General features: G+C 38.3%; 1 protein-coding gene and 1 pseudogene across 6 annotated transcripts in view; one reads left to right on the forward strand and one right to left on the reverse strand.

The window, feature by feature from the left end:
- Positions 1-15138, forward strand: part of Smad4 (SMAD family member 4) — a 61483-nt gene extending 46345 nt beyond the window's left edge. For 4 of the 6 annotated variants that reach the window (XM_048363737.1, XM_048363738.1, XM_048363740.1 and 1 more), the window contains exons 11-12: positions 5119-5257; positions 6556-8689. In XM_048363737.1, coding sequence (XP_048219694.1) covers positions 5119-5257; positions 6556-6767 — 351 coding nt within the window. In that variant the 3' untranslated portion in view covers positions 6768-8689. Of the gene's footprint in view, positions 1-5118; positions 5258-5733; positions 5847-6555; positions 8690-13898 lie in introns of those variants that run through there. The other 2 variants (XR_007213451.1, XM_048363741.1) reach the window with 2 other exon arrangements.
- On the reverse strand, positions 991-1758 carry LOC125364253 (annotated as a pseudogene).
- Positions 15139-16788: the final 1650 nt, after the last annotated feature.

The raw sequence follows: 16788 nt of genomic DNA on the forward strand, positions 1-16788 counted from the left end.
TTTGTTTTTGTTGCCAGTCCTGGAGCAATGTCCCTGGCTTTTTTCTATATATGTGGTACTGAGGAATCGAACCCAGGGCTTCATGTATACGAGGAGAGCATTTTACCACTAGGCCATATTCCCAGCCCAGATTTTTAATATTTTTATTTGCAGATATGCATTTTTAGCTATTGAATATTAGCAGAATTTTCAGGAAGTTTCCTAAGATACAAATAATATGGCCAAATAGTATCTATAGAAATGAAAGTGCTTTGTTGTTTAAAATAGTAAACTCAATATGTCACATTCAGTGATAGTTTAATTTTTTTTTTGGAGGGGGGTGCCAGTCCTGGGGCTTGGACTAAGGGCCTGAGCACTGTCCCTGGCTTCTTTTTGCTCAAGGCTAGCACTCTGCCACTTGAGCCACAGCACCACTTCTGGCCGTTTTCTGTATATGTGGTGCTAGGGAGTTGAACCCAGGACTTCATGTATACGAGGCAAGTACTCTCACCACTAGGCCATATTCCTAGCCTGATAGTTAAATTTTTTATGTGAAAAAAATTTTTTTTTTTTTGTGCCTATCCTGGAGCTTGAATTCAGGGCCTCGGCACTATTGTGCTCTAAGATAGTCACAGCTCCACTTCTGGCTTTTTGGTGGTTAATTGGAGATTAGAATCTCACAGATTTACCTGCCTGGTTTGGCTTCAAACCTGGATACTCAGATCTCAGCCTCCTGAGTAGCTAGGATTACAGGTGGAACCACCAGCGCCTCTTGTTATGTGAAACTTTAAAACATACCAAGTATAGAGAAAATAACTATTCCTGTGTTTACTCATCATCCAACTTTGATAGTTACTAGGATCTTCTCCATGAAAGGAAAAAGTATGGGAAATTAAATTAAATAGTTCTTACTTATTTTCTATGAAACATATTGGAAACTCAAAAAATCTGCAGCATTTTTTCATTGGAAAGTTTGTTTTGGGGGATTTGGGATGGTGCAGAAAGCAGAAACTATTCAAACTTCTTGTGTTCTTTGAAAGGACCTTTTTTCTCTGGTGTATCATGTGGAAGTATAACTGGGGGAAAATGAGAATGTAGGAGATCATTATCAGAATGAGGAATGCATAGTAGTCAAAGGAGAAATTGTATTTGTTTGGTAAATTGATGGAGTACAGACCAGTCTGCCCAACAAATGGCAGAGCGGCATATATTGTAAGCAATTCTCCTGACACTCCCGTTGGGTAGAGCACAATGAAAAGTGTGTGCCTGGCCCATTTGATGAGGTAAGGCAGATGGTTTAATAGACTGAATGTATAAAAGGAGAAACGGATAATTTCTGTGATTGTCCAGGCAGGAACGAATAGAATGACACTATCTTCACTTTGCACTCTTTGACACTATGTGTTACTGCCCATATTAGAAAAACTCTTGACATCACTTGGAAAGAAGTCAGGACAACAGAAGAGGGAACAATTCCTATAGCACAATATAAAATCTCCAGTAAGACTCCAGTTTGGAAGAATTTCAATAAAATAATAATTTCAACAAAATAATAATAAAGGCTATGATAGATCCCTTAGCAAGATATGTTATGACCAGACCAACGGCTACCACCCTGCCGTCATCACCACGTTGTAGATGACCAGACACACGTGGCCAGAGGCCCGGGGCCCTTTTTCTTCCGCGTGCTGCTGCTGGCTCTAGCAGCCCTTGCTCGGCCACCACCGCCGCCCTTGTTCCCTTTCGTGGCTGCAGTCGCTGCTGCTGCCGCCATGTCAGTGCCCGCAACCCCCTCTGTGCCACACCACTAATTCTTATGGAATGGTTTTTAAAAATAGTTATTATAAAGGTAATGGACGTAGACGTTACAATTTCATAGAGTACATTTCTTTGTGGACACTGTCAGGCCTTCCCTTGCTCTCTCCCAGTTTTTCCCTCCCATCCTTACCCACAAGTTGTATAGTTCATTTTCAACATAGTGTCCAGTGAATATTTGTTTGCCCTTAGTCCCTCAGTTTAGCAGTTTCTTAGAAAATGAAATGTATTCTTACCATACAACTCAACGGTCACATTATTTGGCATTTACCAACATAATTTGGAAGCCCTTGACCACAAAAATATCCTGCACACAGATGTTCATAGCAGTTTTTCTTTTATAGTTGTCAAATTAGAAAGCAACTAAGATGTCCCTTAGTGCATGAATAAATAGACTAGTACATCAGACAATGGAAAAGTACAAAAACAAGTGAATGGTGAAGCCATGAAAAGACATGGAGGAAAACTTGATTCATACTTCTAAGTGAAAGAAACCATTCTGGTAAGGCTTTGCACCTAAGTATTACAAAATGCTGGAAAAGACAGTCGAGTCTTGTGACAGAGATACACTGGCTGCTAGCTACTCAGGAGGCTTGTATTGCATTTTAAAGGCAGCACAGACAAATCAGAGACTCCAAATCCAAATAAGTGGCAAAATGGCTGACTAGAGGCAAACAGCTTTAAGGACCTGACTTTGGTCCTTTAGCAGTGTTAATGAAGATGGGCTTTTTTTTTTTTTTCTTTCAGATAAGCACTTAAAAGAGAAAAGTATTTTATGGTTTGGAAGGAGTTTATTATTGTTATATTGTTATGGTTTATGTAAATATCATGGTTGAAGACAGTTTTTTCAAGTATCTGAGAATTTATTACGGTTTGGGTTCCAAACCATAATATTTTTATTTATCATCAACTTGTTGGTCATGCATTCTTTAATTTCTTTTATCTTCAGTGATAAATATGGTTGCTCATATTTGGGTTATCTATGTGCCAGAAGAATTTTTTAAAAATATAGTTTACTTTTTAAAAAGGGAATGTAGCTACATGATTCAAAAACTAACATGATTTTGAAAAGTAGTTGATATTGAGTAGCCTTGCTTCTGCCCTCTTTTTCCTATTTTCCTGCAACTTAGATGACTACTCTTTCTTTGTAATTTTCTCCAGTTATAAATATGCAAGTATTAGAAAACACATTATTTTAGGAAGATGGAATCTTCTCAGGAAAAAAGGTGATATGATTTGCTATCTCTAATTTGTTACTTTCTGAAAGACTATTTCAGTGGTTTCACCAGGATAGATGTGCAAGTGACAGTCACTCCTTCCTCACTTTGACAGTCTTTGGGTTGCTTAATAGCAGCAAGGAAATTACTTACCAGCTCTTCCTTGCTCACCCTGAAAGAAAAATGGCTTACTGGTGCAGCCCCCCCCCCCAATAATAAGTAACATTTATTAACAGCTTTTTGTATACTACGCCTCATTTACAATAATCCTATGAAAGTATGTGTACTTAGTATTCTCATTTTATTTTTATTTTCTTTTTTATTAATTTATTTTTAATTGTGAAGGTGACATACAGAGGGGTTACAGTTACATGTGTTAGGTAATGAGTACATTTCTTGTCCAACTTGTCACCCCCTTCCTCATTTTTCTTCCACCTTCCCTCCTCCCCAGTCTCTCCCTCCCCTAATAGTACAGTTAGTTTACAACATATTGTCTTGTAAGTATTGCTGTTGCATTGGTTTTCCTTTTACCCTTTGTCTTACCATTTATTTTTTATTTTTTTATTTTTTTGCCCAGTCCTGGGCCTTGGACTCAGGGCCTGAGCACTGTCCCTGGCTTCTTTTTGCTCAAGGCTAGCACTCTGCCACTTGAGCCACAGTGCCACTTCTGGCCGTTTTCTGTATATGTGGTGCTGGGGAATCGAACCCAGGGCCTCAAGTATACGAGGCAAGCTCTCTTGCCACTAGGCCCCTTTGTCTTACCATTTTAATGTTCCCCTTCCCTTCCCTTCCCTAATTCAGACAGACATATATAAAATACCCAGGGTACCAGGATCAAATACAGTGACAACAGGAGCTAAATCATAGGGAAGCTAAACAGAAGAAAGAAGAAATAATTTCACATAGTACGTTGAAAATAACAACATCAAAGATAAACCACTTGTTTCCATATTTTGGAGATCATTTCTCTTAGTGTCATCTTATGTGATCATATGTACATAGCTATTGAGCTACTGTGATCATCTGCTAGGACTATCCTTACACATAGAGCTCCCATATGGCCCAGCAATCCAACTTCTGGGCATTTACCCAAAGGATCACAAACAAGGCCATATTAAAGCTACCAGCACAACCATGTTCGTAGCAGCATTATTTACCATAGCTAAAATATGGAACCAACCCAGATGCCCTTCAGTAGATGAATGGATCAAGAAATTATGGTATATATACACAATGGAAATCAATGCTTCTATCAGAAAGAATGACATTGGCCCACTCATAAGAAAATTGAAAGACTAAGAAAAAAATCATACTAAGTGAAGTGAGTCAGACCCAAAAAAGTATTCTCGTTTTATAGATACTTCCGTGAGGGTTTGAACCTTTGCCCATATGATTAGTAGATGTCAGTGACAGGATCCAAACTTAGCCTTTTTTTTTTCATTTACAAGTATAAATCTTTTCAAACTTTCAGAAATTAGAAACTAATTTAAGGAAATCCTATATAGTCAACAGATAAGAGTTTGTATTTGCTCTATCTTGAAATTTTTTTCTTCTTTCTTTGGAGTATTTTGAAAACAAGTCTAACATACTATGCTTCTTGCTTGCTCTTAGGTACAAGAATATGTGTCTGTGAAAAAAAAAGATTTAAACTTTTCTTATTAGTGACATTAAAATTTGTTTCCTTCATATACCATGAAGGATAACAAATGGTCGGGAAAGATGGTAGCCAGGTAACCAGGCCATTGACTCTAGGCTAATACTCAGCAATTTGTCTCTGGAAGATTAGGGCAATTTCTTAACTGTTGTTTAATGGAGATAGGTGGCTCTTCACAAATAGGAATGGCTGGCCCACACTGCCCGGAGGCATGATAGAGAGCTCATGTGGCAGACCAGTCATCCTGACACTGAAAATGTACCTATTGGTGAGCTCCAAGCCACCTTTCCTAACTAGTCTCACATAGACTACAATCTACTATAGAAATTCAGTTATTTTCTTGGAAGAAGCAAAACAAAACTATGATTTTCAATAAATTGTACAGTTTTTTGATGTATGAAATATTTTCTGATGGAGTCATAACATCGAACGTACACTTTTTTTTTTTAACAGGTCTTTGATTTGCGCCAGTGTCATCGACAAATGCAGCAGCAGGCGGCCACTGCACAAGCTGCAGCTGCTGCCCAGGCAGCAGCCGTGGCAGGAAACATCCCTGGGCCTGGATCAGTAGGTGGAATAGCTCCAGCTATCAGTAAGTATGCTTTCATTATTATTTGTAAATCTTGAGTCAGTAGGTGATTAGTTCCTCATATGGTAGAATTAAACATTTTTACTGGGTAATAACAGTTTTGAACTTGTTAAAACTTTCTTCTGTAATAGTTGCCTTTTGCCTAGAATAGAACCCTCTGTATTCTTTTTTGTAGATCAAAGGGAGTATGGGATACAGGGGGCAGTTTCTAGACTGTTGATCTCTTTTTGGCTGATGCTTCTTATTCCTATCTCACCAGCTAGGGTGGGTTGTAAACAATGAGTGATTGACTTTATTCTGGTAAGGAAAGTGATTTCAGTTTCAGAATTGGACACCTCTCCAACTTTTAAAAATTGTGCTAAGCATGGAAGAAAACTAAATGAGGGTGGTATTTTGATAACTTGTAGACTTTTAAATTGTAGACTTTTAAATTGAACTGTGTGCCAGGTTTCACACTGATGGGGAATTTTTTACTGCAGAGTTAAACTCCTGACTATAGACTTTTATGATGGAAACACGTGGCACCCATCTTCCAAGTCTGAAGGCATAACTAGTGATTCATTCAACCCCTGTTCTTAACCTCTTCAGTGTGGTAAGCAAATCACACTGGCTAAGAAAACTGCAGTGGTCCTGCAGGTTTCTCTACAGTACATGCAAATTCTTCCCATTAGTTTCATGGTGATAATTGATAAATGCAGATTGACTATATGACTATATGTTTGACTGGAAGACTAGATATAGATTTCCATTGTGACTTAGGTTCAGGAGTTTCCAACATAGACATAGGTACCACATACTCATTAGAGAGTTTGATTTTTAGCAGATCTGAACATCTATACTATTTTATATTGTCATCTACCTGCTTTCATTGTGAGATTGAGAGACAGACATCATCGGGGTCATCTGAATGTGGAACCAGGCACATGCACTGTCTGCGTAGTAGTCATGTCTTATTCTGAACTGGGCTGTTTAGATTGACACCGGTTCTTAGAACCAGTTTGCAGACATGTCTGCCTTTTACAAGCAAATTGTTTCTAAGCCCTTCACCTCCGTTTCTAAAGAGGAAAATAGGGGTGTCGGTAGATTGTGGTAACTTTCTAATTAGTGGTGACTAGAAGACACCTGGTGGAATATAAAATGGTTTAAACCAAAAGTTTTCAGTCCCTGTTGATGAGGTTTAGAACTACAGTTACCTCTTGGCAATTTAACAGAGGAAATAAGCTGTATGCTGAGGAAAATAAAATAGGGAGGATGGAAAGAAGATCACCTATCTCTCTGACATTTCCAAACTTTTCTGTTAGGTCTGTCAGCTGCGGCCGGCATTGGTGTTGATGACCTTCGTCGCTTGTGCATACTCAGGATGAGCTTTGTAAAAGGCTGGGGACCCGATTACCCAAGACAGAGTATCAAAGAAACACCGTGCTGGATTGAGATTCACTTACACCGGGCCCTCCAGCTCCTAGATGAAGTGCTTCACACCATGCCTATTGCAGACCCGCAACCTTTAGACTGAGGGCTCTTGCCATGGGGACCCTTATCACATTCAGGATGGTGGACTATAAAATACAATCCTGTTTATAATCTGAAGATTTATTTCATTTTTGTTCTGCTTTATAAAGGGTTGAAAAAATGTGTTTGCTGCCTTGCTCCTAGCAGACAGAAACTGGATTAAAACAATTATTTTTTTCCTCTTTAGACTTTTCAGGCATGGCTCAGAGCTTGAAGATCAGGAAGAACACACTCTTATTAGTCGTCATCAGTTATGTATGAAGGAGTCATTCCAATGCTGGAAATTTTAGTCCTTTAAAATGTCTTAAAGCCTTTTATATGCAGAACATCAGTATGTGTGTTATTCTACAGAATAAATTCAATATTGCTGATTTTAAAGGCAGAGAAGTTCTCAAAGTTAATTCACCTATGTTATTTTGTGTGCAAGTTGTTACTATTGAACGTACTTTACTCCAAAATACTGTGCCATGTGGGTGAGTTAATTTTACCAAGAGCAACTTTTCTCTGTGTTTAAAAACTAAGATAGTAATGTATTATAACCTTTTATCCAAAATATTTTTTGCAAGTTAAACTAGATTTCAATTCAGATTGTTGTCTTGCAACTTCAGTTTTCTTTTTGCCAAGACAAAACACTAATCTATGTGTATATTAAGAATTCCTTAATATTACCAGACAGCTGTCATTTAAAATTACATTTGTTATCCCCATTGGATGACTTTATCAAGAAGTACACTTTGGCCCTGTTAAACAGTAGATGTATTCTTCTATATTTTCTAGGCATAGGGTTGGTTACTTAGAGGCCTAGAAGAGAAATTCCTTTTCCTTCATTAATTCATAGGGGAAATTTTTGTATTTTTAAAAACACTAAAAGCAGTGTCACTATTATTTCACTGTTCTGCAAGGTGGCAGTGCTTAAATAATGAGTATTTTGGAAACTGCTAAATTCTATGTTAAATACTGTGCAGAATAATGGAAACATTGCAGTTCCTCATAGGTAGTTTGGATATTTTTGTACTTGATTTGATGTGTGACTTTTTTTTTCATATACTGTTTAAATCATGTATGTTATGACATTGTTTAAAATTCAGTTTTTGTATCTTGGGGCAAGACCGTAAACTTTTTATACCTTTTGGTTATTCTAAGCCTTTTGCCATCAATGATCATATCAATCGGCAGTGACTTTGTATAGAGAATTTAAGTAGAAAAGTTACAGATGTATTGACTGTACCACAGACACAATATGTATGCTTTTTACCTAGCTAGTAGAATAAATAAAACTGAGTCTCAACATACAAAGTTGAATTCTAGGTTTGATTTTTAAAATGTTTTTCTTTTGCACTTTTGAGTCCAATCTCAGTGGCAAGACACCTTCTACTAAATGACAGCCAACAGCCAGTTGCATTGGACAGCTCTGGTTTCCCTCACACTCTACCGGGACTTTCCATGGACATTATGCATCGGGTAGAGTTGGTTGTTTTCTAAACTTTTGTTTTACTATAGCAAAAATTGGCCTAGTTGTCTGTATGACAAATAGATTGTCTACAAGGTAGTGTGAAATAAAATCAAAATTATCAGATGCTTTTACTTTTTGCTTCGAGGGCTTCTATGAGCTTTTATTAATCTTTAAGGTGTGTTATCTACATTTGAGCTCTAGAAAACACTTATCCAAAATGGTTCTTATACCAACTGAAACGAACAAGTCCTGCAGCCTCCCTCAGCAGGTCTTTAGTCAGACTGTCCTAGAGGGCATTGAGTGCTTTCTGCTGTGACTTAGATCTAGATCTCCATCCAAGTTACATGTCTTTTTTTTTTTTTTTTGTGCTAGTCCTGGGGTTTGAACTCAGGGCCTGGGCATTGCCCCTGAGCTTTTTTTGCTCAAGGTTAGTGCTCTACCACTTGAGCCACAGCTCTACTTTTTGCTCTTTGGTGGTTTATTGGAGATAAGAGTCTCCCAGCCCAGGCTGGCTTTGAACCTTTATCTGCAGATCTCAGCCTTCTGAGTGTAGCTAGGATTACAGGTGTGACCACCCATGCCTGGCTACATGTCTTGTTTTTTAACCAGCTTTGCTACCAATTCATTTCTATTCTTATGTGCTCACGGATACTTTTGGTAAACACTTAAATTTAAGTATGTAAGTTTATTGATTTTTTAAACAAAAGTTTTACTGGCAGAATTATAAAAAGATATCTTTAGACATATTTGCCTTTCTATCCACTTTACTATGAATGAAGAATAAAAATGTGAGGAGAGGGTTTTAAAACAACAGATTTTTTTTTTAACAATTTAGCTTATGAACTAACCATGCAATGCTCTAATTTGTTGCTTCCTTTTCTACTTTACAAAAGGTTTTATGTTAATCATCTTCAGAAAGTATGTGGAAGATATTTGCTGAGAAGTATCTGTTCAGAGCCAAGCCACCTGTCTTGGTTTCTAATAAGAGCCATAAACTACAGAAGTATTTCTAGTTATTGTTTGCTTGTATTTGACCTATATTGTCATATGCTTTGGGGAAAATATCTTGTAAATTATCAGTTAATGTCTGACAGTGTGGTTATCAAACTGTATTTCCATTGCTTAGAAATGGTCCTATTTCATGAATAAGACTAAAGAATCTCACTGTTTAAATTTGTATATCCCTGTTAGGGTGGTAAATCATTTCTGTACTGTAGTTCTTATTATGTGGATATGGTTCTGGGTGGCTTTTCTCTAATTCATATCTCAAAGAATCTCAGAATATCAACTTTCAGTGAAAGCTGAATGAGAGATGAACCAGCTACATCCAGCCTGAAATCCATTCCACTCTCGTCTTGTGCCTTTCCTTGTATTGTCCAAAAGAATCCTTAATGGTGTTGCCTATTTCTTTTTTTTTTTGGCCTGGGAGTACATTCTTTGGTGGGATAGAGTCTATTTTTTTTAATAGTTTACTGCCCCTGGTTTACTAATGTAATGATAATAAATCACTGCCATATATAACCTTGCTTTTCCAGAAACATGGATCATTTGTATTGCCCTTACCAATAAGGGGGGTGGGGTATCTCTGCCATTCTCCCTATAAACAGTACAGGTTTATAAATCAGATGATCTGACTTAAATGTAATTGTACCTGGAATGTCCAGTTAAACAACAAATTACTCGCTATGTTGTATTTGAAAATTATAAAGCCATTTTTGTGGTGGAATGGCAAAATAAAATGTCCTGTCTTTCAGATGGTAAATGCCGTATTATAAAAGTTGACTGCTATTCTATGTAGGTGAATTGTAGGCTTTTTTTTTTTTTTTTTTTGCCAGTCCTGAGGCTTGGGACTCAGGGCCTGAGCACTGTCCCTGGCTTCCTTTTGCTCAAGGCTAGCACTCTACCTCTTGAGCCACAGCGCCACTTCTGGCCTTTTCTGTTTATGTGGTGCTGAGGAATCAAACCCAGGGCTTCATGCATGCTAGGCAAGCACTCTACTGTTAAGCCACATTCCCATCCAGTAGACATTTTTTTGACTGGCCATCTGGGGAAGAAAATTTCAACATTTCCATTAGTGCTCACTCAGTATCTGTTGAGGTAAAATATTTCTGTTTCTGTTTTTGTGGTACCTGGTGAATACTCATTGGCTGTTTTATGCAAAGTCAGATTAGTTGAGGCCTTTATTGAGAGCCTTTTAGGAGGAGTTTTATTCTCTGAGCAGGTCAGAATTCTTTTTAATAGTTACTATAATTTGTTTACTTCATGGTCATATTATTAGCATTTTATTTAATGTTAGACAGGCAAAATGATGAATTTAGGTTGCGTAGGTAAATTTAATACATGAACATGATTCTCTGTAAAATTGGTTAACTCTTAGAGGTGGGGTTAGGATAACACAGCATGAAGAAACTCTTATTCTAAAGGCAGAAGCCATCTTGTTACAGTTAGTGATCTGTAAATAATTATCTGAATCCTACTTTGCATGATTATAGAGAATAGGCTGTAAGATTCTTGTGCAAGCTTTTCCAATTTTTCTCTTCTTTTCCAGTATACCAAGAAGGATGTAAAAATTCAGTGGCCTTATTTATAACAGTACTCTTGGCCCTGCCTTATTCTTAGCACTTGTCCCAGTGTTTCTAGGTTGTTTATCTGGTATTGCTATGGAATGAAATTTCCTACAAACTTGCTCTAGTTAGCAGGAAAACTTTTTATTTCAGCTATTTTTTGATGCAATTATTGAAAGTGTTTATCAGAAAATGTCCTGGATATAACGTGTGTGTGTGTGTGTGTGTGTGTGTGTGTGTGTGTGTGTGTGTGTGTGTGACTGAAGATTGAACTCAGGGCCTCGTTCTTGCTATGAAGGTGAATCAGACCTTCAGCTCCTTTAATGACTAGTTTCTGTATTGATGTATGTAAGTAGTCTGTGATAAGCTTTATCGATGAGCCCTGTTGTGATCTGTTGTCCTTTGTTAGAGAACATTGCTTATGACCCCGACTTCAGCCCCTTTTTGTATTGGTTATTTTCAAGATGGTTATTTTATTTTGCTGTGTGCCCAGGACAGCTGGGCTGTAATCCTACCTGTGTTTAACTGAGGGTGACAGGCATGTGCTGCCACGCCTAGCTGTTGGTTGTGATGGAATCTCATGAGCTTCTTTCTGCCTGTGCTGACCTTACACTGAGATCTTCTGATCTCCACTTCCCAAGTAGCTAGGATTACAAGTTGAGCCACTGTGCCAGGCATAACATTTCTTTTTATGTTTAGCTGTGTGTGGACTTCTAAGAACTGTTCTGACAACTACCGTTTTTTAGATTGCTGTTAGTGTGCCTCCCCTGACTGTGTTCTTCCCTTTCTCATTCATTATTTCTTAACTGCTTGAGCAAGGAAACCAGATAAGTGAAATTATTAGAAATTTTAATACAAAAGTCTAAGCTGGGACAGTCTCCAGGTACTTGACTATCAAGTGTTGCAAAGGACATCAGTGCATTGGTAATAGACATTAGTGTGATTGCTTACAGTGCTCTCTACTTCTTGGTGAGTTTTGTGTGGTTGATATGGAGGGAAGTGAGTCATATTCATAATTTTCCCCCTAGAGTAATGTTTTGAAACATTTTATTGCTTCCACTCAAGTGCTGCATACAAAATGTTGCTAAATTAGCATCAGTAACCAGAGGCAATACTGTTGCCTAGAGGACTGGCAGCTGCAACACACACACATACACACACACACACACACACGCACGCACACACGCACACTGGAAAACAAGAGGGCTGTTTTTGCTTTGCTTTGGTGTCCTCTTAGCCATACTTTCTAGCCTTCTTCCTCTACAGATACTTTTGACCTATAGGTGCCTTTTTGAGAATTGACAGTCCCATATCCTGCCCTAAGGAATAACTAAAGTAATGGCTGATGTTTTCAGGGATTTTAACATCAGACTTGAATGAATGAAGCTTTTTATTCCTTTTTTTAAATGTTGGAAGGATGGAGGAGAAAACTGGTGAAGACAATCATCTCTCTCTGTTTGATGCGGATACTTTTCACACAAGTTTGTTTTAGGTGCTTTCTCAATAGGCACAGAGTTTATGTTCTTGTTCAACCTGAAACTAGTGGCTCTGGGCTAGGCCAGACAGGTGCACTCTGAAGTTTTTGCTGTGTGACCTTGGGCAAGTCATTTACCGTCTTTGGGCCTCAGTTGCCTCATCTGTAAAAGGAGGGCATTGGATTAGATGAACTCTTCCAGCTCTGAATTCTAAGTGGCCTTGCCTTTCTTGCAGCAGTTCTGGACTTTTTCCTTATCTTTGCTCTGCTGATTGAGGGGGCTTTTTACTTATTTCCATGTTGTTCAACTGAGACTTGGCTTAATATTTTATTAGTGTTCTTTAGACAAGACATTACATAATATGTCCTTAAGACTTCATTGTAACCAAAGGCCTAGCATCACTGTAGGAGCTGCAATAAATACTTTACAGGCTTAAAACAAAAGGGAGGGAAAAGCCTTCATTTTATTTTTCCATCACTTCTGTTTTATAAAGGCTTTTTCTGAGCTATGGACATTCTAGCTCTCTAGTTGGTATGTGTGTGGCATCACCCTCCTAAGCGTGGTAATGCTTTTCAGCTAAAATGGATAAAAAATCTATTGTTAATACCTAATAGGAGAGATTATTTCTTTGAGTCTTTGGTTTCTTCTACACTCAATTCAGGGCAATCTGTCTGAATTGCATCAATTAAAATGGTTTATCTGACTCAAGAAAACAGTACCAGTGAGTGATTATTCAGTACTTTCTGGCTCTTTTTAGATCTGTTTTGATGAGACAACTTTTTGCTGGATCATTCCTACCAGCATTCTTTCCAGCCTACTCTTGGATGACTATAATTAATAAAGTTTGCTTTTTCTCAAGGATGTAGGAGCCTTCCTTGTGAGAGGGCTAAGGGCGGGGGGCTGGCGAGTCTTGGTAGAGACCACTCTTGTAGTAACAGGAGAGGAAGGGATGAAGCCAGCTGTTCTTGCTAAGGCTGTTTGTCACTGATAGAAGGACTCATGAGCTTCGTTTGGTTAAAAGGCTAGCCATGGTGTGATGTTGACAAACTTCTGCCAAGTATGGAGTTCTGTTCAATGCACTGGACATGTGATTTAAAGGAAAAGTATGAATACTGATAGATGTTGAAAACCTGGTTGGCTGCACAGTTCAGTTTGGAAGATGTGACTTAGGGGCTGGGGACAGATTTGGTGATATTTCCCAATTCTGTCTCTTCCCCTGAGAGTGGAGGCATGCAGTCGTTCCAGAACTTAGGGGGGAGCCACCTCTTAGCTTCTGCTTTGGGGAGCACTGGTCAGCTGAAGATCTAATTCATTCCTTTGTGGCTTTCTGTATATTTTTTGCCTGGTTGAAGTCTGTGGCTAAAAAAAAAAAAAAAAAAAGTTGAATCTTTCTTGAGAACTCTGTAACAAAGTATGTTTTTGATTAAAAGAGAAAGCCAACTAAATCATATGTGCTCATTCTTTTTCTTAAGCTTGTGAATGTCTTGGATCTGGAAAATAGTCCCTAATCACATAAAGAAATTTCAAACTTGTGTTCAACATTTCCCTTCATTTCTTTATGGCCATTGAAATGGGAAATAATGGCTCTCCAAATATGACCTGTGGAATAACAGTCCCCATTCTTTTCTGATTTCTCTCTAAAGGAAGGGGTGCAGTGATAATGACTGGAGAAGATGTGAGTGCTAGTAGAATATAAGAACAGGATGATTAAAGAAGAGGCAGAACTTAGAGACACTGCCATTGCCCATCTAAGGAAAGCCTTCTCCCTCCCAGCTGCCTCCTCTATGAGTGGGAGTTACTTTCCATGAAGAGTGTGGATTAGGTAAGTGGTTCTACAGCAATGGCTTGTAAGTAGCCCAACACATCAGTGTTTTCCTTCTGCTGACTTGAGTTTCAGAGGTGTTTATAAGACCCAGAGAATTGTTCTCACTTGTTGGCTAACCTAAAATGTACAGTATTTTATTTAGGCTAGAACTTGTAAAAGGTGGTAGATTGGCAATTAGTCTTGTTGAGGTATTTTTAAAATGCTTTGTGGAGCTTTAGAAGTTGTGCATGTTCTTCATCTCTTTGCTTCCTTCTCCTTTTTTTAAAAACTTTTTTTGAAGACAGCCTCACTATGGAGCCCTATCTGGCCCCAAACCTCATGTCTTCCTGCCTTAGCCTCTCAAGTGCTGGCATTACAGGCTTGCACCACCAGGTTTGACTGACCTTTGTTCTTAACCTTGATCCTTGTGCTTTATTCCCTCTCCTCCGTCATCACAGTGGCCACAAATGGGAACCTCTGACATTGGGATGTTCCCAGCCCTCCTTCAAACCTTTTCTACCATCAGTGTTCCACTGATAAATTGTCGTTAGCCCCTTTTTGTTAAAACTACAGTTCAGTTAGTTTTGGATCTAGTACTTTTGGGTGGTATCCAGTTCTACAAATTGGTATAGTTCTGTTTGAGCCACTCCTAGGTTCAGAGAGATGTTTGAAGGAAGTCCGAAGAATTTGTTTTCCACAGATCAACACTAAATGAATGGCTAAAGGAAGTTCTCAAAGAGAAAGGAAACAAGGGTAAGGAAAGTGGAGTACCAGGAAGAAAGAAAAAATGACTTCAGCAAAAATATGAGTAAATAAGCCTTCAAGTTTTCTAAAATATTTTGAAACAAAAATTTAAAGTACTGCCTCAGATAGTTCTGAAAGTATATAGAAGACATATTTAGAACAATTATAAATAGAGGAGAATAGAGAGATATTTCTGTATTTCATTCCAAGTAGTAAAATGACAATAGATTTATGCATATGTAAAGTAACAATACCTAGTATAACTACTGGAAAAGCTCTTCAAAGGTAATGTGCTCAAAAACTCTGTGTGTATGAATGGAAAATATGTATACGCACGCGTCTGTGTGTGTGTGTGTGTGTGTGTTTAAGTAATTCCAAGTTGGGGATGTGTGTGTATGTGTGTGTGTGTGTGTGTGTGTGTGTGTGTGTGTGTGTGTGTGTAATTCCAAGTTGGGGGCCATGGCTCTTGCCTGTAATCCTAGCTATTCAGGAAGCTGAGATCTGGGGATTGTGATTCGAAGCCAGCTCAGGTAAGAGAAGTCATCAGACTCTTACCTCCAATAAACTACTCAGAAAAGGCCAGAAGTGGTGCTGTGGCTCAAGTGGTAGAGTGCTAGGCTTGGGCAAAAAGAAGCCAAGGACAGTGCTCAGGCCCTGAGTCCAAGGCCCAGGACTGGCAAATACAAAACAAAACAAAGACAGTAGACTTAATGTGCTAACATGTCAGTAATTACCTTAGACCTAAGTGATCTAAATACATCAGTGAATTAACAGATAGACATTAATAGAACAAGAGAACAAGAAACCAACTGTGTACTGTCTATAAGATATTCCAAACAACAATAGGAAAAGTATGGGAAATTATATGTCAGGCAAACAGTAAAGGAAAACGGGTTGGCTGTCTAACACTGCTGAAACTCTGGTTCAATCCCCAGCATTAGTTAGAGGTAGGGAGGGGAGGGGAAGAGTGGAGTATATTAATATGAGTAAAGAAGAAACTATTTCAGGGTGAGCAAAGATACTATTTCAGAGGCAGCAAAATCATATAATGATAAATGAGTGGTTGACCAAGTGTGATGCACAACCGAAGCCCTAGCTACTTGGGAGACTAAGGCAGAAGAATCACTTGATACCAGCCTGAGTAACAGCGATACTCCACCTAAAAAAAAGTGAGAGGAGGGTCAGTGCATTAATGAGCCAGACTGATCCTAAATGTCAAGCACCAAACAGTTGATCCACAAAATGTGTGAAGTAAGCTAAAACTGTTGGAATAAATCCACAACTGTAGCTGGGAACTACAACACTCCCCTCCAACAATCAACAGAACAACCTAACAAAGTAAGGGTGTACTTCACAAGTGCTAATGCAACATACTGTATGATAAATCGTATAGGTCATAAAACAAATTTAGGAGAATTGATATCATACAAAATGCTCTCGGATATATTCTAATACAACTAGAGATGGCAGAAAGATAGCAGAAATCCTTTACACAACTAATAGCACATTCCTAAATAATACATGGGAAAAAGTCTTGGGAACTATAGAAAAAACAAAACACTGAGCAGAATAAAAATGGAAATAGAACATAACAGTGGATGTGGGATATGGCTAATGCTGAAAAAATTTATAACACTAAATGCACACCTGTGATGGGAACAATCTTAGATCAACACCGTTAAGTTCTTGCTTCCAGCACCTAGAAAGAGAAAAACAACAACCAAGACAGCCAAGAGATGGTTCTTAGGATGATTTAAATTTACAAAATCTATCAAGACTGATGGGAAAACGCGGAGGACTGAAATGAGGTGTCAGTGCAGGCTACAGACATCACAAGCCGAGCAGGGAGAACAGCTACACACACAGGAGATAGAGCAGTTTCTTAAACTACCATATGAAATAGATTTTTTTATAGGCTAATAAGTGTTAAGGAAATTAGACTCATAGTTATAAAATCTGGGTTGATAAACCTGGATGATTTCCTT

Source organism: Perognathus longimembris, chromosome 15 (genome assembly GCF_023159225.1).
Source record: "Perognathus longimembris pacificus isolate PPM17 chromosome 15, ASM2315922v1, whole genome shotgun sequence".
Taxonomy (NCBI): domain Eukaryota; kingdom Metazoa; phylum Chordata; class Mammalia; order Rodentia; family Heteromyidae; genus Perognathus; species Perognathus longimembris.